Source organism: Syngnathoides biaculeatus, chromosome 1 (assembly GCF_019802595.1).
Source record: "Syngnathoides biaculeatus isolate LvHL_M chromosome 1, ASM1980259v1, whole genome shotgun sequence".
NCBI classification, from domain to species: domain Eukaryota; kingdom Metazoa; phylum Chordata; class Actinopteri; order Syngnathiformes; family Syngnathidae; genus Syngnathoides; species Syngnathoides biaculeatus.
This window is the reverse complement of record NC_084640.1, coordinates 13,859,797-13,881,786: the sequence shown is the minus strand read 5'-3', so window position 1 is coordinate 13,881,786 and position 21,990 is coordinate 13,859,797. Positions and strand designations below refer to the sequence as shown.

General features: G+C 50.2%; 3 protein-coding genes across 8 annotated transcripts; all 3 read right to left on the bottom strand.

Moving 5' to 3' along the window:
- Positions 1 to 12: 12 nt before the first annotated feature.
- znf384a (zinc finger protein 384 a) lies at positions 13 to 10,310 on the bottom strand. 4 transcript variants are annotated; one of them, XM_061819186.1, is made up of 11 exons: positions 10,087 to 10,294; positions 8,705 to 8,772; positions 7,293 to 7,587; positions 5,825 to 5,947; positions 5,587 to 5,741; positions 5,444 to 5,520; positions 5,146 to 5,370; positions 4,086 to 4,253; positions 3,869 to 3,947; positions 2,662 to 2,820; positions 13 to 2,550 (listed from the first exon to the last, which is right to left on the bottom strand). In XM_061819186.1, exons 2-11 carry the CDS (start codon positions 8,765 to 8,767, stop codon positions 2,197 to 2,199), a joined length of 1,698 nt encoding a protein of 565 aa, XP_061675170.1. In that variant the 5' UTR covers positions 8,768 to 8,772; positions 10,087 to 10,294; the 3' UTR covers positions 13 to 2,196. The 4 variants fall into 4 exon arrangements, with proteins under 4 accessions (XP_061675170.1, XP_061675160.1, XP_061675181.1 ...); XM_061819176.1 differs by having other exon boundaries at positions 5,444 to 5,741; positions 10,087 to 10,310; XM_061819197.1 differs by lacking the exon at positions 4,086 to 4,253 and having other exon boundaries at positions 10,087 to 10,303.
- A 1,137-nt stretch (positions 10,311 to 11,447) lies between these two features.
- On the bottom strand, positions 11,448 to 18,003 carry daxx (death-domain associated protein). Its single transcript, XM_061819161.1, has 12 exons — positions 17,641 to 18,003; positions 16,988 to 17,214; positions 16,208 to 16,648; positions 15,862 to 15,993; positions 15,670 to 15,786; positions 15,252 to 15,483; positions 14,757 to 14,911; positions 14,582 to 14,687; positions 14,210 to 14,510; positions 12,809 to 13,000; positions 11,900 to 12,023; positions 11,448 to 11,799 (listed from the first exon to the last, which is right to left on the bottom strand). The coding sequence occupies exons 2-12, from the start codon at positions 17,201 to 17,203 to the stop codon at positions 11,740 to 11,742; spliced, it is 2,076 nt and encodes a 691-aa protein (XP_061675145.1). The 5' UTR covers positions 17,204 to 17,214; positions 17,641 to 18,003; the 3' UTR covers positions 11,448 to 11,739.
- Positions 18,004 to 18,136: 133 nt separating this feature from the next.
- Positions 18,137 to 21,754, bottom strand: LOC133500236 (tapasin-like). Of its 3 annotated transcripts, none has more exons than XM_061818678.1 (8): positions 21,532 to 21,754; positions 21,198 to 21,401; positions 20,463 to 20,648; positions 20,060 to 20,296; positions 19,629 to 19,988; positions 19,114 to 19,437; positions 18,893 to 18,994; positions 18,137 to 18,536 (listed from the first exon to the last, which is right to left on the bottom strand). In XM_061818678.1, the coding sequence occupies exons 2-8, from the start codon at positions 21,256 to 21,258 to the stop codon at positions 18,418 to 18,420; spliced, it is 1,389 nt and encodes a 462-aa protein (XP_061674662.1). In that variant the 5' UTR covers positions 21,259 to 21,401; positions 21,532 to 21,754; the 3' UTR covers positions 18,137 to 18,417. The 3 variants fall into 3 exon arrangements, with proteins under 3 accessions (XP_061674662.1, XP_061674670.1, XP_061674652.1); XM_061818686.1 differs by having other exon boundaries at positions 18,137 to 18,429; positions 18,508 to 18,536; positions 21,198 to 21,741; XM_061818668.1 differs by having other exon boundaries at positions 21,198 to 21,754.
- Between the last annotated feature and the right edge of the window lie 236 nt (positions 21,755 to 21,990).

Genomic DNA, 21,990 nt, shown 5'->3' with positions numbered 1-21,990 from the left:
ATTTTTCGTACGAAATCTTGCTTGCCAACTTTATTCTCATGAAGTCTAAATCAGGTGTGGAGGATACAGGATGCTTTAGCGTAGCGTAAGTAGCACACAGCTCAACGTGTTAGCATTACACATGACATGAATTGTAAATGTATTTTTCATTTTTTTTCCCTACGAAGGCGAAAGCTACACGGTGGTGGGGGGGGGGGGCAAATCCGGTGACGGCAAGTGAGTGGAGGCAAACAAAAATAGATTTTTAATTATTTACTTATGTTTCACATTGCCCAATACTATCGATCTTGGTGGTGGTTACAAGCCAAATATAATTTGAGTGAATATCACTAATACAATTTTTTTCATTTTTTGGGGGTGGGGAAGTGGGGGTATGGGGTAATCATTAAAAAAAAAATAATAATTCACAGGACATGCTTCCCTTTTACAGAAAACGTTATGTACAGCATACTGCCATATAATAATGCCTTTAGTAGGATAATAGTGCGGATAACATTTGCAATACAGTTTTACTGGAAGAAGTTAGAATATGCATGGAAAAAGCCTTATAAAAAAAAAATAATAATAAAAATGAACCATATTAACAGTACCAGTCAGCCATGTTTGTCATACAATCATTATTCCTCCAACAACTGGCTGCCAAAATGTCACGACGCAGTGTCGCAAACGCTTGTGTTAGTAACAAAAACAAAACAAACAAAAAAATAATAATAAACGACGGCAACACTGCTCCCCCCCCACCCACATTCGCGCTCGTTCACCTTCCTCCGCTTGGTAGAAAAATACAGACGTATTAAAAAAAGTACAGCCGCCAAACGCAGAAGGTGAAGTACAAAGCTTCATCAAGTGCTTAGTTCGGGAGCCCCCCCCCCCCACTCCCACCGCCCCCCATCTGCGCTTTAGTGCATTCGGCAAATGTCCCGCGGGGGTCAATTTGAGCGGCCAGAACCGGAATTCTCCTCCGTTCGGCCGCGAGGACGACAGACGCTACCCTACTTAGCGCCGTTGCGGTACGCTCGTGCGCCTGGAATTGTTACATGCAACGTCTTTGACGCCGATTCACGCGACAGGCAACCGCCAATAAACCAAAATAAACTTGCTCAGATAATTTGGGGGGAGGGGGGGCGAACCATCCGGCTGTCGTCGCACGCGCCGTTTCCAAATTTTACACGCACGCAATTGTGATTAAAAAAATAGTAATTTCAAGAAGAAAAAAAAACCTTACGCCACTATTTTTCTTTTCAACAGGGTGCCACCTATGCTCGCTCGCGTTGGCCCGTCTATGGCGTTTTCGCATCGCTACGTCAGCTGACTTTCATTTGATGAAATGTTGTGGTTTGGTGACATGATATGGGAGTCCAAATATGTTATAAGCACGAGGGAGGGGTGAAAGTACCCCCAAATAATATATCAATGGGCGGCGTTAAAAAAAAAAAATGCCACAACAAATTATCCAATTATTGTCTATTAATGAGTTATTACAAATATATTTCTCTGTGACGAGCAGAACAAAAAAATTTTCGATTAGATGTCGGAAGGTACGAAAAACTTGCGCGTCCACCTGTCGCTGTTTACACTAGAAATTATTAACTTTGTGTTCGATTATACAGCCCCACTTTTCACTCTCAGAAAATGTATTTATAAATTGAGATTATTTCACGAGATATATACTTTTTTTGTCGGGTGGGGCTAAATCAAGGACGTGGAACTGAGATTTTCAGCGATCACGTGCTGGGTTTGGGAATTTATCCCCCCTGCGATTAACAGTTGACGGTGTACACACACACACACACACACACACACGCACGCACGCACCTTTGTTTGAGGAGATTTTGGATCAATAAATTAATTTAAAAAGAGTCAGTCGTGAATTCCGGCCCGCCTCGTAGGGTAGCTTCTGTACGGGCGAGCCAGCTGTTCCTTCGGGTCAACGCGGATAAACCGCAATTCCGGACCGGAGGTGACGTCAGAGGAAGGCGCCGCTTCCCGTTTAGGCGGGAACGAGGCCCTCGGCGAGCGAATTGGGACTGCTCGGGCCGCGTCCTCCATTAAAGCTTCCTCCTCCTGCGCGTCTTTAGACCTGATAAATCCCTTTGAAAGCCACGCCAAAGTCCACCTAGAAAAGCCAGTCCCCGTTTGTCGAATTTGTCCGGACTACGTTTGAAAGACTTTGTACAACGGGCTGAATCTTGCGTCCTACGAGTTCATGTGCTCCACCTGGATGGCGGACGTGGACACGGTGAGGCAGAGGTCTTTGTGGTCTGCCACGCTTCCGGGTTTGTACTGGATCTCGCCGGCCGCCACCGTCTTGTACTGGTGGAGGTCGAAGGGACAGGGGATGACGCCCTCGCCGGGCTGCGGGTAGCCGCCGGGGGGTCCGGCGTTGGGGTTCTGGCCGCCGGCGTTGGGGTTCGCCTGGCTTTGGTGGTGGGCCCCCCTGCCCCGGCCCCTGCCGCGTCCGCGCCCCCGCCCGCCCGAGCCGTGGCCCTGCGCCTGCTCGGCCGCCGCGTCGGGATTGTGCTTCCTCATGTGTTTCATCAGGTACGTTTCCTACGGGAAGAAATTGTGAGACACAGAAAACGCGGCTGAAGTGCGAGCGCGCTAACTTGCAAAAATACATAAAGTAAAAAATTGGGCCCGTCTGGTCATCGTCACTCCTACCGAGGTGTAGGAGCGGTTGCAGAGGCCGCAGGAGAACAGCTTGGCGTGTTTGACGGTGTGCGTGGACAGGTGCACCTCCAGGCTGGCGGCGTCCGTGTACCCGCGGTTGCAGTTGTGGCACTTGAACGGCTTGTCCTTGTTGTGCTGCCGGCGGTGAGACTGCGGTCAAAAAAAAAAAAGAAAAGAGAGGGGGCGGAGTCGGGTTTGAAAGAGGAAAGTGAGCACCGAGTCCCCGAGTTGCGTGAGCCTCGCTGAGCACTCTAAATTGCGGGCCAACGGTCTGGATTTCCATTATTTCCAGTTGTGTCATCCCCGTAAACATTCTGAAATAAGATATTCGCCATTGAAAACACGCTGCGGCCCCTACCGTGGGAGACGAACACGCCCCTTCCGACACGGAAGCTTGTTTTGTAGAAGAGAACATCTCACGACCGAGTGAAGTGACCGGGGCAATACTACCCTATCGTTTCCAGCAACATTTAGATGATATCCGGATCACGGCCAAACCAGCTCCCCGCCCGATCCACCAACGTGTGTCGATGATAAAAACAACGCCGCCCGCGAGCAACTACAACGCCACGGCCAAACCACATCCCCGTCTGATCCAGTTCCGTGGAGGCCGGTGCCGCGACGAGGCACCCCGGCCGAAGCCGTGTGGACAAGGCCGGCGGCTGGCTCGGACTTGTCAACCAGATCGGTGGCGATCCACAAGGCCTTCAGCGGCTGCTGCACGGAAGCCTTCCAACGCGCACATCGATCCATTTAGCACCCCTGATTTACGGATTACGCCCCCCCCCCCTCCCAACTATTGTTACTATTGTTTTTACTAGGTATATACACACACCTACCTCTCATCTGGAGCCCACGAAGCTCTCGTCCTTTGCACCCGTGCAACCCATTTTTCACGACGAACCGGATCCATCCTCACGAGCGTTCGAGCAATATCCAGCAACACAACGAGCCGGCATCTCGGCGAACACGAAGGAACGACGAGCTAGCGTCCCGCAGGTAAAACGAGTATAAACAGACGCGACTGCTTGTGTGCGCTACTGCCCCGTACATCACTTCCTGTTTCTTCTCCACTGAGTGGATTTTCATGCAAAAAGCTGGTGCAAAAAACGGATGGGTCCATTCCGCCTGATGATTTTGTCATTATTAACGTACTAAAAATCACGCATTTCACGACAGCGGACTTTTAAAGCGCTACCTGCAGATTGGAGAGCTGAGTGAAGGCTTTCTCGCAGCCAGGGTGGTTGCACTTGTACGGCCGGTCGCCGGTGTGAATCCTGCAAGACACACAAAAATACACAGCACAAATCCTAAGTGGACTCCAAGTTCAAGAGGAACACCTTTCCCGCGTCCTCATTTCTGTCGCCGCAGAGCCGACACCACCCGGCCCGGACCGGCCCGGTCCGCTCCAGTACCGTGTGTGCTGCTGCAGGTGGCTGAGCTGCCTGAAGGTTTTCTGGCAGTAGGTGCAGCTGTAGGGCTTGGCCCCGCTGTGGATGCGGATGTGCTGCGACAGGTAGCTGGAGTTGGCAAAGGACTTGGAGCAGTGGGGACACTTGTGGGGCTTGGCCTCAGTGTGGTTGCTGAGGCGGCGCCGCCACGTGGAAGGGTGGCGGGGGACCGAGGGCGGAGGAGGGGATGGACCCAGAGAGACAAAGAGAGAGAGAGACAAACAGACAGACAGAGAGAGAGAGAGAGAGAGAGAGAAAGAGCGAGAGATCTTTAGGCTGGAGCAAGACCAGACTTCACAGTGAACTCAAGAGCAAATCATGCGTTCAAGTGATGGTTTTGTGCTCGTGTGCGCTGTGTCCGACTTATAGGAAAACACAGAAGTACAACAGGAGCGAGCACAGTTCCCGCTTCTCTCGCTCTCTCCGTCTCAGTCTGTCTGGCTGCGTTCGGAATCGCTCCCTGACCACAGTGAACCCAAATCGGGGGTTGGGGGAACGTAGCATGCAGACCCGCCCGCAATGGGGGGGGGGGGGGGGGGCTTTGTCCAAATCTGACTTTTGAAAAAGAATTTGATCCCTGCCACGCTTTGAGAACACATATTTAAACCCTGAAAATAATCAAAACACACTTTACAATATTTCTCCGAAATAAAGAGGCACGGCGTGCTCGCTTCCAGCCGTTTGCCGCTCCCGGGCAAAGTCTATTGTAAAAACTGGCGTGAAACATAAATAAAATTGAATAAAAGGAATATTACTTACACACACCCAGTTGTCAACCGAAGCGCGAAAACCAGGCCTATTTTTCAAACAAAATTTAAAATGTTGAAGAAAAAAAATAAAAAAATAAATACCGAATATGTCCCTGTTGAGCGGAGATGAATGTCGAAACCGATGATAAAAATGCTTTTGAACGACAGGTGCCTCTCTCTCCCTCCTCCGAGGGGCGTCGCGCGCAGCGAGGCAGGCGCATGCACGCCGTTTTGGGAAAAAAACAAAAACAAAAACAAAACCCAAACTCCATTACCGTGTGTGCTGCTGCAGGTGGCTGAGCTGCCTGAAGGCTTTCTGGCAGTAGGTGCAGCTGTAGGGCTTGGCGCCGCTGTGGATGCGGATGTGCTGCGACAGGTAGCTGGAGTTGGCGAAGGACTTGGAGCAGTGGGGACACTTGTGAGGCTTGGCCTCAGTGTGCGACTTGGCGTGGATCTGCATGTCCGACTTGCTGAAGAACGTCACCGCGCACATGCGACACCTTTGGGGCGAAAAGAAGGTGGTGAAACCCTTCACTGGCGCCGCCTTCTGTTTGTTGGTGTCTGAACGCCAACCTGTAGGATTTGGGACCCTCTTTACTGGAGTGGTCGTCCTCGTCGTTGGACAGGTCGTAGGGATCGGCAGAGTGATGCTGGGGATGCAACCAAAGCATCAGATTTTGCGCCGGGTTCGCTACAATGAAAATAAGGAGCCAGACCTGCCCGGTGGCGGCAAGGTGCGCCAGTATTAACGCGTCACTTCCCGGGGGGAGGATGCCGCTCGCTCTGTTCATCGACTGCTTGCTCTTCCTGCCGCGCTTGCCCGGCGTCGACATGACGATGGCGGGGGGCCCCGCCATGTCGCCCTTCTTGTCTGCCAACACAAAACGCAAATCGTTTTGGGGATCGTGCGGCCAAAGGCGGAAAGAGAACTCGCGCGCGTCCTAACGCCTTCACCTGCGTTCGAGGGGTGCACCGCAGACACGATCATGGTGGTGGCGGAGTGCGGTCCGGCCACGAAAGACTGCGTGGACGCAGTGGGTACCAGCGTGCCCTGTGGGGTGGTGATCACCAAGCCCGCTGACAAAAACAAAAACCACGTTGAAACATTGCAGGGGTCACTTTATTAGGCACACCCCCGCAGGCACGTTTTGACGTCATAATTCGCCGATCGAAATCTTACTTTTTGCACAGTATATCCGAATCCAAACAGCTGGTTTATCCATCCATTTTCTTGGCCGCTTATCCTCACGAGGGTCGCGGGGAGCGCCGGAGCCTATCCCGGCATAGGCGTGGTACACCCCGAACTGGTCGCAAGCCAATCACAAAGCACATCCAGACAAACGGTCGCACTCACAATCACACCTTGGGGCAATTTAGAGTGTCCAATTAAATGTCGCATGGTTTTTGGGAAGCGGGAGGGAGCCCGGAGGAAACCCACGCAGGCACGGGGAGAGCACGCAAACTCCGCACAGGCCGGGGCCGGGATCGAACCCCAGTCCTCAGAACTGTGAGGCCTACGCTTTACTACATCTGGTTTATTTTTATACAATTTTAGATTTTTTTTTGTGGCTTTTGATGTAGTACTGTCAACATGTCATGGCTGATAAAGTTATTTATTCAAAAAAAGAAAAAAAAAATGGGAAAGACAAGGAAGTACAAACAATGTGACACTTTCATGTGACGTTTATGATGATATGACTTGTTTTATACTCCTACAAATAATATCACACTGTCAAATATTTGTTAGGGCTTAGACTTGGTACGGCGGCTCAGCTGGTAAAGCGTTGGCCTCACAGTTCTGAGGTCCCGGGTTCAATCCCAGACCCACCCGTGTGGAGTTTGCATATTCTCCCCGTGCCTACGTGGGTTTCCTCCGGGTGGGCTCTCCGGTTTCCTCTCACATCCCCAAAAACAAGCAACGTTAATTGGACGCTCTAAATTGCCCGTAGGTGTGACCGTGCGGTTGTTTGTGTCGATGTGCCCTGCGATTGGCTGGCAACCAGTTCAGGGTGTACCCCGCCTCCTGCCAGTCGACAGCTGGGATAGGCTCCGGTGCTCCCAACGACCCTCGTGAGGATAAGCGGCAAGGAAAACAGACGGCTGGATGGACTCGGTACATTGTAATCACACGACGGGAATGCCGTACTTAACAGCAGTGGAGCTCCGACACTTTTTCACTTAAATTAGTGTAGTATATGTGACTTTGAGCGCGTTTGGATTTTAGAGGCAGGCCCGGGCCTTGTGGGTGACGTGGGCCCCAGAAAAAGAAAGTATTGAGCTGGCCGGTGGTGAGCTAGTTCACCTTTTAGCCGGTCTGCGTGTTGATTGGCAAAAAGCGTCCGCTCAAGACCGACCGACTGCGCCAAGTCACGTGATCCGAGTCCCCCACATCCGGGCGGACCGAAAAAAGGGGGCCACTCACCTGCGGTCATGATTCCTGACGAGGGGACAGGCACGACAGTGACGTTCTGCGAAGTGTGCGACTGGTGCACGTGCGCGCCGCCTCCTCCTCCAGCCGACGCCGCCGAGCCGCTGCCCTCCTGTTTGGTGACCACCCGCAGCCCGGCCCCCGACTCCACCGATCCGGGGATGGCGAGCACCGCCGTGGGGTAGTGCGGAGCCGAGGAAGACGCCGCCGAGTGCGGGAACGCCGGAGCGCCGGGCTTCTCGGCGCCGAGCTGCTCCTTGGTTTTGTTCAGGAACATGGCGCTCTCGATCTAGCGGGGGGACGAGCAGAGGGGCGGGGTGGGGGGTGGGCGGCGGCGGTTTGGGTGGAGGGATGACCGGGGGGGGGGGGGGGGACAAGTGAGGGGCAGGGGGGCGTTGAGGGGCGATTGGAGGGAAGCAGGCGAGGCAAAAACATGAGGATGATGCATGGGAAGAGTGAGGAAGAGGAGGAGATGGAGAAAAGAGAAATAGAAAAAAAAAGGTGAGATGCAAAGAGAAGGAACAAACAAACAAAAGCGTGAGGAGAACTCCAAGAAATGAGAGTGGGGGGTGGGGAGGGGGAGGAGGGTTGCAAAATTCCAGGAATTTTCAAAGTTGGAAACTTTCCATAGGAATAAAACCAGGAGAGGGCTGCAATTGATTATTATTTTCCTAAGTTGTCTTTTTTTTTTTTTTTTTTAAATCATAAAAATATATACATTTACAGTCTGAATTGTCAGTGCAGAAAACGCACAAAGATAAACCTGTTTATGATTCACGATTCAGTTCCTTCTTTGGTCCATAACATGGGTTGAAAAAAAAAAAAAAAAAGTGGATCATTGTTTTCCAAAGAAAAAGCAGATGTTTGCAACTGTCCTACTTTTAATTAACCGCAAAGATAGTCAAGCTGCTTCCAATTTGAATTTTTTTTTTAAATGTCGAGATGCTGAAATCATATTTTTAGGAGTTGAGTAACAGCTCCATATTATTATTTAACAATTAAAATAGCTGTCAATACATTTGATAATCAATGACTTGCTCATTAATCTGCCAATTTGTTACACCAGATTGGAATTCTGATTCAAAATTTACATCTCATAAAATCCATGGAAAGTTTCCAATTCGGAACGTTTCCAAAAATTCCCCCCACCCCGCTTAACCTCCCATGGAAATTTGACGGGAAATTTTTTCCACCCCCCCCTTTGCAACCCCTGGACGGGAGTGTGACACGTGACCGGGGCGGAACCGTCAAAGCGGGTCACACACGGCTGACGCCGGTTTGCGTTGCGCGGCAGAGCGGAAAGCGTTGACATGGGACATAAAACTGCAAGGAATCCCGGGACACGGAAAACATGCCACGACACCATTGTGCATTCAAGACAAGGCCAACAATAAGGTTGTCTCTACCTGTCCTTGTACAGTGGGGACGGGAGACCAAAAGTATGACGAGTTGAAATGGGATTCGTCCATTATTTCTGGAATTGAAAAGTAGCACACTTAGAAAACACCGAAGCTCCTCCTCCACACTTCCTGTAGCGCGCGCACCGACAAAAATCGGGCCGGCGGTAGTTGGCGCGGCGGGCCGACTGCCGGATCGAGATCGCGAGCGCTGGGCTTGTCGCGTGACTACGCGTTAACCAGTAGGCCTGATCGTGGATGAATGTGCTCAACTTATGGTTGATTCTTTGTTTTAAAAAAAAAAAAAAAAAAAAGTGAATGAGAGCGCTGGCGGCTGTGTCTGTCCTTGACCACCTTCGTAGGGATTGCGACGCCTTCAACTTTATGAAATCCGCTCACGTTGAATGTGCGGTTGCGGAACATCTGCGGTCAAATTCCGAGATACAGCAAAACTGCGCGAAACAAAAAGTGAAGCGCGGTAGGGTGATGAGGATGAGGCTACGTTTCTATTTGCAAGCACATTCATGTTTACAACTGATTTACAGCATTATTGAAAATATAGACTAAAACCTCCTCCTGAACACTTGGGCCTACTACACTCCTGTCCAGTCTAACTCGAGAACTTGTGCAATATTGACAACTTATATTAATTTTGAGGTGGTACAGTAATCGCTGGTGTCAGTTTGAGAACCACTGGACTACAAAAACACTGAGGCTTGGCTAAGATCATATCAGAACGTTTATTTCCGTCTGCTCCGAGCCGGTGCAGTCTACGTTGAGCATTATTTGGATTTTAAATGTAAATTCAACAAAACGTCTCGGGCTGCACGGGCTCGTCAACTCAATATTGCCATAATCAGAAATGTTATTTTAATGAGGAAACCAGGTTCATTTAGCACTATAATCCTCTGACAAGAACTAAATAATAGAATAAATAATAAGAAGAAAGGTATTTATTAGTATGGCTTTTGGCGATAAAGGACAGGGGAGAGCACGTCTATGCAAAGCTAAGGAGGCTAACTTGCCTCCATTAAATTTCTCCTTTTGTTCGCTAAAGCTACATGGAGGCCGCGGCTTTGGTGTGCTTTGCTCGCTAAACACAAAACACGCTGGCCGGCTCTCTTGGCTAAACCCGTTGCTCATAGCACCGAGAGAACATTAAAAAAAAAAAAAAAAACAGAGGAGAAAAAAAAGTGTCGAATTTAAAAAAAAAAAAAAAAAAACGAAGGCAGGCAGTGGAGGGGGGTTAAAAAAAAAAAAAAAACCGTCGACGCCGTCGTCGCCACGCCAGGGAGACGAAAGCTTCATGCAGACTTCCGGCCGCTGGGACGACGACGGCGTTGTCGAGACCGTCGGTGAACAAGCGATAAATTTACTCCAGGGGTAGTTACCGATTAAGTCCACTGGCCGTCCGCTCCCTCCCCCCCTCTTGGAGCTTCCTCAGGTCGGGACAGTTGGGAAAGTTTATCCAAATTCGCTTCTCTTACCCCTCGGATATTCCTTTTTTTTTCCTCCTTGGCTTTTTTTTTTCCACCCTCTCGGTGCCCGCCAAGCGTCAAGTTTGTGAGAGTGAAACACGCGTGGTTCCGGCCGATTCTTTCAAAATAAACTACACCGTAATCACCTTTCAACACAAATCGGGGACAATTGGAAACTTTTCGAGTGCATTAATATGAACGAGAGACATTCATTTTCTCCGAATACAGAAAAGTTTGATGAAAAAACGTGATTTTCTTTGCTGTAAACCTCAACGATGATAAACGAGCGCACTACGGTCTTTATTTTGAAGAGTACAAAATAACTTTGCAGTAATTCCGTCAGTAGTGTGAGTGCCCTCCGGTCTCAGAATTGTCATATATGTAGATATATATATATATATATATATATAAAAACACACATACACTCCATACTACGTGATTGTGCGCTTCTTAATGGATTTTGTCATTTCTAGTAATAACATTTAAGGAATGTAATTTCTAAGACTAACCTGATTCAAAATGACTACTTCCTGTACAATACAGGTGACATCCGGTTTAATAATTTTGATTGCGCATTATATCTGCCGTGCAGCTAATTATTTAAATATCCCACGCTTGGGACAGCACGCACAAACCCTGAAAATGAGCAGTCCATCCGTCCATTATCCAAGTCGCTTATCCTCATAAGGGTCACAGAGCCTATCGCGGCTAGCTTGGGGCGAAAGGCGGACGACACCCTGAACTGGTCGCCAGTCGGTCACAGGGTGGATAAGTCAGGCGTGTGTACTGCTATACCATCAGTGACTAAATGAATATTCAGAAGGTAAAAAATTTAATATAAATACAAAAAAATTATCAGTGGTGGCTAACATTTATTACACAAGTCCCGGAGATTTATATTTGAATGATAAAATGGGTCTGGATATCATAAAAGAGGTTAAAAAAAATGTTATGAAGCCATTTTAGTAGCCTAATAAAACTATTTTTAATTTATAATAAGTACCCATAAATCCATTTTCCAAGCTACTTATCCCCATGATCGACAAATGCATAAACATTAATCATGGAGGGTTGGGGGAGCTAAATTAATGCAACAAATATTCCCATTTTGCTATCATGATCAGTGCGCTAAATTAAGTACCGCAGTGGGCCATAAAAAGTTTTGTTTTGTGCATTTTTGTATTAAAAAATAAAAGTCAAACATAATCCCCGCAGTCTCTCAAACTGCGTGAAAGGATAGTCCAAGAATAGATACAAAGTGAAAACATTCCATTTTTATTATTTTTTTTTTTTTTACGGATGAAGATTGGTCGGACTCAAAATGTCCACCGCCCGAGCACCCGCGCGCGCTAAATGCTAACGATGCTAAGTCCGTCGAGCTCAGCGACTCTAACGCCGCCAACGACAACATGGTCAAAAATGTACAAGTGTCCCGAAGTGATTTAAAAGAAAAATGTATAAAAATGTAAACAGACTGGCGTTCCGCCCCCCCCCCCCCCCCGAGTCCTGAGCACATGTTGATCTCGCACCCGGAAGCCGAGATCGATTTTGACTCGTGACGCGCGGTCATTCCGAGTCCGACAGTTCGATGATTTCCAGGGGGTCGCACTGGGTGGCGACGTCAACCTGCGGAGACACACGCACAAAATCGGGTTTCGGCGCCGGCGTCGGAACGAAGGGCGACGCCCGACGGCTGGGGGTGGGGGCGCCACGGCGCCGCACCTACTTTCTTCTTCTTATTCCTGGGGGGCAGCGACTGCGAGCTGCTGACCAGCTGGTAGTCGGACGCGTCGGCGGCGTGCGGCGGAGAGGCGCGGGTGACGCCCATGTCCAGCAGCACCTCCACCTCTCTGACGGGGGTCCGAAGACGGAACACAAATAAACATTTTTTTCCTGGCAGGTAATGTGAAAAATATGTACTTCCTCTTGGGCAAACGTGCAAATCAATCCCTAAATTCTGCTGCAAATGGCCAAAATGTGACCAACTGCCATATCCCAGCATATATTCATAATTTAAAAAAATAATAATAATAATATGCACAAATCAGATACCAAATACATCTTCGAGAAGTTCTTATGTGAAATTTCACCAGTTGTGTCCATCCGTCATTCATCTGATTTGATGTAACCATCCATCCATTTTCCTCACCGCTTATCCTCACAAGGGTCACGGGGCGTGCCGGAGCCTATCCCAGCTATCAACGGGCAGGAGGCGGGGTTACACCCTGAACTGGTCGCCAGCCAATCGCAGGACACGTTGAGACAAACTCGCAATCACACCTAGGGGCAATTTAGAGTGTCCAATTAACGTTGCGTGTTTTTGGGGCACGGGCGAGTCCGGGATTGAACCCGGGACCTCAGAAATGTGAGGGCAACGCTTTACCGACTGAGGCACCGTGCCGCCTGATGTTTAAAAACACATTTTAACAAAAAAAAAAAAAAAAAAAAACTCTCGCTAAGAACCCAGGCTGAACTTAGCTCCTACCCGCCCTAGAAAGATCACAGTCAAGACGTATCATTTCCTCGTGCTTCCCTGACAGGAAGTACTACTTTCCCATTAGCCTTACCATTTCCTTGGATGTAAAATAGCCGAGGAGAACAAAATTCGGGCTAACAACCGGGGCGAGACGGTCACCTGTCGTCCGCACTGATGTGATTCTGCTTCGGGATGGCGTCCGCCGGCCTTTTCCTCTTTTGGCTCCTGCTCACCCTCCGCTTGGGCGGCGACGGACGAGGTGGCGAGGTGCCGGTGGAGATGCCCGGGCGGCACGTCGTCTCCGGCGGCGGCGGTGGGGACGCCCCGTTCGCGGGGGGGTCGGTGCCGTTGCTGGCAGAGGTGTGGGGGGGGGGGGGGGGGGGGGGGAAAAGAACCTTGAGTCACCAGACTTGAGTCCAGTTGGAGTTAAGCTGCTAGTTTTAGGGCTTGCGTCACGAAAACTCAACTTGACTTGAAATTGTCATTCATAACTTAAAACTAGACTGCACGTCAAAAGTCTACACACCCCTCTTCAAACACCAGGTTTATGTGGTATTAAAGCCCCACTGACATGAAATGCATGATTTTTAGTACGTTATTAATTTTTTAAAAAAGGCAACCGGAAAGGACCCATCCGTTTTTTCACCACAAAACATGATTTTGACCTATTTGGGTTTTTGTACCTCCCGCCACGAAAATCCTCTCGAGGGATTTGTTTAACAAGAAGCAGGAAGTGATGTACAGGGCAGTAGCGCACTCAAGCTGTCTCGTCAGTTTATACTAGTTTTACCTGCTGGACGGTACCTCGTTGTTCCTTCGTGTTGGGCAAAATGCCGGCTCGTTGCATTGCTGAATATTGCTTGAACACTTGGGAGGATGGATTTACTCTTCATTGCTTTTCAAAAAGACCCGGTTCGTCGCGAAAAATGGATTGCACGGGTGCAAAGGACGAGAGCTTCGTGGGTTCCACATGACAGGTAGGTGTGTATACAGCTACTAAATAAACAATAGTCGGGGGGGGGGGGGGTTGTAATCCTTTCAGAACGTAACAAAATATCCATGTACGTAAGTTAGCTTGGCTAAATTGTGTAATGTGTAAATGTACCCGTCGGCGCCTCGTACGCCGAGCACGGCTTCGGCCGGGGTGGCTCTTACATAGCACCTGGGAGTCTGTTGTTAGAAGTGATCCGCATATCATCCAAATATAAATATAAAAGATATAAATATAAAATGTAAAAAGAGCTTCCGTGTCCCATAGCAAGTGCCACTAGCTGTTTTCAATGGCGAATGTCCCAGTGCGACGTTGCGGGCAATAAGGCGACCACTTGGATGTCGAATGAGACTTCTGCAACTTTGCGCATGGATGACGCGCTCTCTGCTCAAATTAATTTTTTTCGTATAAACATTGAAGTGACTCACGTTATGTGTATTTTTCATTACGTCTATTTTAGAATGTTTATGGGCACGCTTGACAGTGGAGCTTTAAGTAAAAAGACGATGCCAAATGAAATGAAAGTACATCATTGATTTTGTTTCCATCAAACCGAGACCGACTCCCACCTTTGGTTGCAGGTGACCGGATCGGCATGCCGGTAGGGGGGCACCCCTGATGCGACGGGGGTGACGTGCCCGTCAGACGAGGGCGCGCGGGCCTGCGCGGGCTCCGGCCGGCCGGGGTCGTCGCCGGCAGACGTGACGCCCGACAGCGGCGAGATGGCCGACACGCTCGCGTCGGGGACGGGGCCGCCCGGGAACGCCTCGTCGCCCGCCGTGCTGACGTCGGGCGACGCCTGCTCGTCCTTGATGGCGCCGTCGTTCATTCTCTCCGCCTCGTTGCCGCCATCTTCTTCGCTGTCCTCACCTAATGAGGGAGGAGAAGAAAGGTTTCAACTTTAAGACTAAACGATGACTTTCCTTGGCGGCGGTTCTTACCCGCTCCATCCTGCTGGCTGCTGGCCTGGATCTCTTCCTCGATGTCTTCTTCTGAGGACGCGTCATCCTCCTCCTCCTCCTCCTCCTCATCTTCCTCCTCCTCTCGCTACACCCAGTAAGACAAGTGAGAAACAGGCCCGCGACCAGCGGGTCGGCCGCCGTCGAGCGCTCGCACCTCTTCGCCGTGCCGCCGCGTCCAGTCCTTCTCGTCCGTCTTCTCCTGTTGGGTCGCGTATTTGTTGATGACGTCGTCCAGGCGATTCAGGCCCATTTCCTGATTGTCACGTAACTTCCGGAGCAGCGAGGTGTCCTTCAGCGCCGGGTCGTTGTCTTAAGAGATGAAAAACCCAGTTCAGGCGGTTCTCACACGTCTCCGAGTATTGTGATCTGTTCTGTTTTTGTGTTGTTACGCCATGCGCGTGCTAAAGTCGCAGTTGTTTGAGGGTTAATAATCACTAACATCAATTTATATCCGTTAACCCGTCTATGGCGTTTGATACGTAAGCATTAAGCTGGTAGACTTCCTAAAACGGAATTATGCGGTTCAATTGAGACGTAGGGTCAAAATACTCTATGCAGAGCTTCCAGGAACACAACTTGTCCCTAAATTGGGGAGTGAACGGATCAGACGGTGGTGGCGGGTCCACGCCTACGTCCAGGCGTGTCTTACCGGGCTTGTACTCGCTGGTCAGTTGGCAGCCGAAGTCATAAAGCAGGTCTTGCTGGCGCCGCTGCTGGATCTTGGTCCCGATGTCGGTGAAGGCCTTGCGGGCGATCTGTTCCAGCTGCATGCTGCTCAGGCGCAGGTTGTGCCGCTTGCTGGCCAACTGGACCTGCTGGAGGATGTCCTGGTAGTCGGGCGGGTTCATACAGACCTCGGGGCTGTTGATGTAACGCTGGATCTGAAATGATAGGGGCGGGGGGGGCATTTAACCCGATGGTTCTCAAAATGGGTCCACCGGACTCTGCAAGTCAAAGCTTGGTGGTCTAGAAAATAGTCGACAAATTATTGTCATACGAGTTCAAAAAATGAGCAACGACATCATCGCCGTCCTCGCTTGAGGGCAGGCAACGGAAGTCGGGCTCACCCTCCTGCTGATCTCAGGATAGCTGGTGTCGGTGTAGAGGATCTTGCGCTCGAGGACTCGGCCCGTCAGCGAGCTGCAGTGCTTCAGCTCGCACAGCTTTTTGTAGATCTTCATCATCTGCAAAAGGAGCAAAGTTACGTTTGCCACGCCGGCTGCCGGGAGCTGAGCGGGCCGGGCCGGAGGCAGACGGACCTTGTGCTTGAGCTTGTGCTCCTGGATGTACAAGGAGTCCTCGGCATCCAGGTCGTCCAACGAGAGCTCGGCCCGCTGCAGCCGACAGATCTCGTCGTCGTAGACCTTCAGCAGGTTCTCCAGGTACGCGATCTGGGAGCGCGAGCACGGCGGAAGATACCCCCGTCGACGTCAGCGACTCCGGGCCTTGCTCCGTAAGCCATGCTTGACGGCGTTTCGCATTATTAAAGTTAGCGTTGAACTAGCGGACGGTTGTTGGGTGAAATTATCCGGCTACGCTAACGGTGGTTATCAAATTGAATTGAATAGAAGGGGAACACGGCCGAGCACACCTCGGGACACTGACCTGCTTCCTGGAGGCCCTGCTTGCCCTTTTCTCCGCCTTCAGCCGGTCCTCAAGAAGACCCGACGTGGAAGGCTTCTCATCTTCCGTCGTCGGCTTCCCCTCTTGTTCCTGCGCACCCGTCGGGACGGCGGTCCGGCTTTCACTGTTTAATGAGGTAGACGGAAGACAATCCAAAGCAGAGGCAGAGGGGGCGGACTCAAACGCGCTCGACTTCTTCTTCCTCTTCGTCCTGTCCTTGTGCTGCTTGAGCACCATGCACAGCTCGTAGATGTAGACAAACATTCTGGAGTGGTTGGTCTCCACGCGGGTCAAACATCGGCCCAAACTGTTGCGGAACTCCACCGACGACAAGTAGTCCGAACAGGCTTTGGTATGGTTCTTCTTCAGGAATTCTAAAACCTCGGGGCAGTCCTGGGTCACAGCGGCGACGTGTTCCACAAACTGAAGGGGGTACAGGAAACACAGATGTCACAAACGTCAGAGAACGGAACCGGGAACAGCCTTTTCATACTGGGCTGCTCGCCAACATCACGATATCACCAGTAACACGTGCGCGCGTCCGCGGCTGCACCTGGGCGCCAAGGAACTTTGCCAGCATCCAACATCTGCTTTTACAGCTACACAGAGGTACTCATTGGCCAAAGTATTTAAGACTGTCTTTGAGTCGTCCACCGGCATACGCAGAACGCGTCTGACTACATCAATGAAAACTGGCAGACGTCTGACGGGCCTCATTCGATTGTGCCTTCAGAAGCGGCTCCAGAGCGCACGCGTCATCACCTCCGAGAACAACTTCTGATTCTCCGCCTGCAGGACGCGCTTCTTGCCGGCCGTAGTGAAAGGCGACTGGCCGACGTGGGCTGGGGCGGACGGCGCCACTCGATGATGCGAATTCTCCACGGCTTTTTCCGCCTGAGAAGAGGAGGACGGCGGGAGATGGGGGTCCTCGTCCTCCACGACGATGACGTCGTCGATGGATCCCGGGAAGGCCGCCATGTGGACAGATTCTGTGAACAGGTAAACTGAGTAGGGAGGTTGCCAATGTTCAACCCTTTTGGTGTAGCACTCCAGGAACATTTCTGACAAACCTGAAATCTAAAGCACTTTATTTGGGGGGGGGGGGACGTAAACAGTATGCAATTAAGTTTAAAACACACGTATGGTGAGTAAAGGGAAAGAACCGGTGTAGTTTTTATTTTTTTAAGAAATAATAACGTCTACAAAGTGACTTGTTTACTCCAGAGTGACCTTTTTGCAATTCAAAACGTTCCAGGCGTTAACTCGAGCACTTCAACGAAGCTGTGAAGTGTGCAGTGGACAAAAAAGAAGACAAGAGAATAGCAACAGAGGCAAGGCGGGAACAAAACGCTACCGGCTTTTTACATGCTAACAAATAACTAAAAGACACCAACATCACGTTCGTGGATACCAACCTGTCGGTTAGGCCAAAACGGCGCTGAGGGATGAACATCGACCCCCCCAGTCGGCGTTGTCCAAAATGTTGCCCCTCGTTAGCTTGCGTTAGCACTAGCTTGCTAGTTCGCGCGGTGACTTCATGCTGGGGTTAGCGAACTTGCCGGGGTTTATATTTTAAAAGATATGTTTTAGAAATTACATTGTATCCGGACAAAAAAAAAAGTCGTCAAAAACTCAATGACAAGTCACGCGGTGTTACGACTCACCACAGGAATTTTTATAACTATCTACACGACATTTAAAAAAAAAAAAAAAAACCTAAACGTAGACAACAAGTTCGAGGATGTACTCATGGGGCACCGCCGTGGATTGTACATCTAAAACTCATTAGCGCCACCCAGAGAAGCGGAGGCGAATCAGAATCTTCATTTTGGTGAAAAATTAAAACGACTACCTATAGCAACATAAAAAAAAAAATCTGCATTAGCTCAAATAAGAAGCCCAGACGATGCACCTTATTTCAGCCCACACTCACTTTATTATTTTTCTGTCACACATTCCAACATTCCAAAAATACACAGGAACAATGTTTGCAAATATTGGATGGATTTAAAAGGGGAGCACAGCAGAATTTACAAATATTCAATCTTGTGTGCACACAACAACAACAAAAAAAAAAAAAGGTCTTGTTGCTTGTTACACTAACAGACTGTAACAAGCAAAAGGCAAAAAAAAAAGTGCCATTTTATTTGGACTTTGAACAGTGTCATGTACTACGCAGCGAGCGAGCTTCTTCAATTCTCTTTCTGTGGGGAGGTCCAAGTTGTGAGGTCAAATATTGACAAAATATTATGTTTGGCACGCTGCTTCGCAAATTGACTTACCTTCTCTGTTTCCTGTGCCCCATTGGAACCTACGAATAAAAATAAAAAGACGTTCACTTTGACCCCGATGCTTGCAGTCCCAGTAATCCTTTGCATATTTACGGTTGGCTACAAATTTAGGTCCTCGTGTTTTCATTTTTTGCTGAAAAATTGATCTACATTTTTTATTTAGATATTTTTTCAGTAATGTACACAATTTTACGACTTTATTTGGCCACAGCGTGGTTTCCTTCTCGCTGCATTCAATAAACAAGCACAAAATAGCCACCAGGGGGCTAACAAGAGTGCTGAGGCTATTATTGTACTGAGATGCTCTTATTCTGAAGGCCTGACCTTTGACGGGCTGTTACGCCGATGTGATCCCGACTTTACATAATTTCCCCACCTGAAGGAAGGACGGTCCAGGAGACGAACTTGATGAGGCCATAGAGCACCAAGGCTACTGCCACCATCGCCATGGAGTCCTCCATGGACAGCGTGCTGAAGCCTGAGAGGACAAAAATCCTTTTAACGCCACCTGAAACCACGGCGGCAATCTCCACGGCCCACTATCTGAAATCAACATTTACTGGATGTGGTAAGGTAGGAAGATTTCCCGCATCTTACCGGCGAGTCTGAGGGCCACACCGGCGCGCCGCGTACCCCCCGGATGCTCTGCGACACAGGTGACCTCCCCACCGTCGCCCAGCTTGGGGTCGGACATGTCCAGGTCCAGCCAGGTGCCCTGGCTGTAGGTGCCGTCCCAACCTTGTCTGTGGCCGGAGAGGCGACCGGCTCCCAGTGACCGGGTCTTCCCATCCTGGCCCTTCAACTCCCAGCTCAGCTCCAGGGAATGGGGGGCAAAGCCTGAGGCCTCGCAGTGGACTGTCAAAATCTGGCCGGGGGCGGCCAGGGGAAGCCGGGACGGCTGGATGGACAGGGAAGGAGGTTCTGGGTGGAAGGTGGAAAAGAGACTTGAGTTGCAAACCTTGCTGTTCTCTTGTACTTAAGTGCCTCTAAAGGACCATCATGTCGGGAGTCCTGCTGGATCTGAAGCTTACTTACAACATCACAAAGGAAGAGAACTTGGAAAACTTCTGAATTGGGTACTTATATGCCAATATACAATGAGCCAGGCTCACCTGTGATCTCCAGCTCCATGGTGATCTGAGCCAGAAGGTGCGGAAGGTACACCATGCAGATGTACGTCCCGGAGTGGCGCACCTGGGCTTCCTGCAGGATCAGGGACGCGTTGCCGTTCCGGTGCAACGCCTCAAAGTCCAGCGTGGCGCCTTTCTCCGGCGAGCCAGACAGCCGGTCCGCCTTGCCGTCGTAAGCCACGAGCAGCCGGCCGCTGCCTCGCGACTGGTAGCGCCACTCCACGGCAAAGCCGGACTCGTACAGAGGAGAAGCGGGGTCAGCCCAGAACTGGCAGTCCAGCAGCACCGGCTCCCCGAGTCTGGACTGCACTACCAGCGTGGCGGAGGTAATACTGAGCACCACTGAGGAAAGAAAAGGCGAAGAGGGAGCTTGAGAACTTCCCAAGGACTCAGAGTCAAACCGCAGCCGTTACCGTCCAGCTCTCCGGTCCCGGCGGGGTCCCGCATGATGCTGGATGTGCCGTGCAGTCCGTCCAGGCCCCGAACGGCGGCGGAAAACCAGCTGGCTTGCAGGTAAACAGGGCTGAGGTCCTCTGCGAGCGAGGCAGCCCATTTGATGGTGGAGGGCTGCGGCTGAAAGTGGCTGAGCTCACAAAAGGGCTTGCGGATCGAGCCGCCGGGCGAGCGGTGGCACAGGGTGCCCGCCGGATCTGAACAGGACGACAAGCGACAGGCAACGGTGCCATCAGAGAACGGCTTGCAACGTCTGCAAAAGCTGCGTTCTGCCGGATTTGGATTGTTGGCGACAGCAAGAGCTGAACATCGCCCGTGCGGTGAGCAAGACGACGACGATATTTATCGCGCACTCCTACAGACCGGCAACAGCGTAGACTCTCTGGACGGCGGGGTCGGCCGAAGATGGCGGGGCGGACGCAGGTTGACCTTCGGTCCTGATGTGAAGGAGGGACTTGACCTGGCTGGGGCCTCGGGTGAGACTTTCTTTCTCCACCTTGTCCTTCAGGTACCAGCACTCCAGCGCGGGACAGGAGTGGTCGCCGGAAGCTGAGGGTAGGCCGCAGGCAGACAAAAGCAACGAGTTGAACGGGCGGAGCGTATTTTTTAGCAGCTGGATCTCGGCGATAGGAGGGTAAGAAGGTGTGAGCAAAACCGGGTCTCCCGCTTGCTCGAGGTGTGTCACTGTGTAAGAATGGTAAACGGTAAATTCCCTTTATTTTTTACGGAACTACACTTATACATATGCAAGCGCCACCAATTTAAATTTTGGAGTCTGGAATAGAATTTCTTGGTTTTTTTCTCCTATCAAAATTGTATTTTTACGTCAAAAGAAAAAAAACGTAAAAACACATTAGTACGGAAGTGCACAGCTTTGTCTGCTATTGCGTTCTGTGGCCAGAGGGGGCGACAATATGCAAAGAACACGCCACACCAAACTACGTTTAAAAATTGACAAAAACAAAATTGGAGTGGTCGGAAAGTGAAACGCACCCGCACGACGACTCGAAATGAAAAGTGAGAGCAAGCCAACAAGCTTTTGAGCATAATTCGGCATAGGTTTTGCTGCAAATTTCTCGGAAGGGTAATCGAGCTCACCGCGGACGACGCAGGTCAGCGCGAGCAAAGCAAGATGACACACGGACCGGAGACTCGTCATTGTTCTTCCACTCCTTCGCTCTCTCGGTGTCCTTTTCGTCCTCTTCTTCTTGTTTCACCGAAGGGAAATGAAGTGAGGCCAGGGAATCAACGACGATTATTCCCCTCCCCCACTCTACTTTCAGAAGAACTTTCACTTTCGTTCTCAGCGAAGCCGTCCGGGGAAGGTTGCGAGAGAAAGAGAAATTAAAACATTTGCTTGTAACTTCCCATAATTTAAAACACTTCTGACGTGTTTTCATAATATCTGGAGCATATTTTTTGGTGAAAATACCATTCAGGATCGAGAGTTGTCCACGTGTTTATTCCATATTCCTTCCCCAGGATACATCGGCTTCTTTGGCTGGGATTCGATTATTTCGAACGACTCTTTTGTTCAGTCTGAATCCCCATCAAGCGTGGCCCGTGAGCGATTCACCAGCTTCCACGATGCCACATGAAAAATGGCGGCGACGGTGACGTACTTCGCTCGTCATCGTCACGTGATTTACAAGAAAGGCACAGTTACCTTTCGCTGCAAGGAGGAAGGCGGGCGTCGCTGTTTTCATCACAACCGACAGAATCACTTGTGCTGAGTTCAATCTCATTTTACCTCCTTTCACACAAACTTGTCGATTATTATTATTATTTATTTAATTTTTTTTTTTTACCCACACGGGCTGCACGATAAATTCAAGCCATTTTCACGGCACCCCAACGGTGGCCGTAAAGTGCAAACACGAAAAACAGAAAG

Bases quoted from the DNA above. Each gene is read 5' to 3' on its own strand.
- znf384a (XM_061819176.1), bottom strand. From the start codon at position 8,767: ATGGACGAATCCCATTTCAACTCGTCATACTTTTGGTCTCCCGTCCCC. The intron at 5,948-7,292 runs GTGAGTGGCCCC...TGTTTTTGTCAG, and splicing joins GTCAGGAATCATGACCGCAG to CGGGCTTGGTGATCACCACC. The intron at 2,551-2,661 runs GTAGGAGTGACG...TTCTTCCCGTAG, and splicing joins GCAACCGCTCCTACACCTCG to GAAACGTACCTGATGAAACA.
- daxx (XM_061819161.1), bottom strand. From the start codon at position 17,203: ATGGCGGCCTTCCCGGGATCCATCGACGACGTCATCGTCGTGGAGGAC. The intron at 14,688-14,756 runs GTGCGAGCGCTC...TACTGGGTGTAG, and splicing joins CGCGGCGGCACGGCGAAGAG to CGAGAGGAGGAGGAAGATGA. The intron at 11,800-11,899 runs GTAGGTGCGGCG...GTGTCTCCGCAG, and splicing joins CCAGGAATAAGAAGAAGAAA to GTTGACGTCGCCACCCAGTG.
- LOC133500236 (XM_061818668.1), bottom strand. From the start codon at position 21,258: ATGACGAGTCTCCGGTCCGTGTGTCATCTTGCTTTGCTCGCGCTGACC. The intron at 19,438-19,628 runs GTGAGCCTGGCT...CCTTCCACCCAG, and splicing joins CATGGAGCTGGAGATCACAG to AACCTCCTTCCCTGTCCATC. The intron at 18,995-19,113 runs GTAAGATGCGGG...TTGTCCTCTCAG, and splicing joins TGTGGCCCTCAGACTCGCCG to GCTTCAGCACGCTGTCCATG.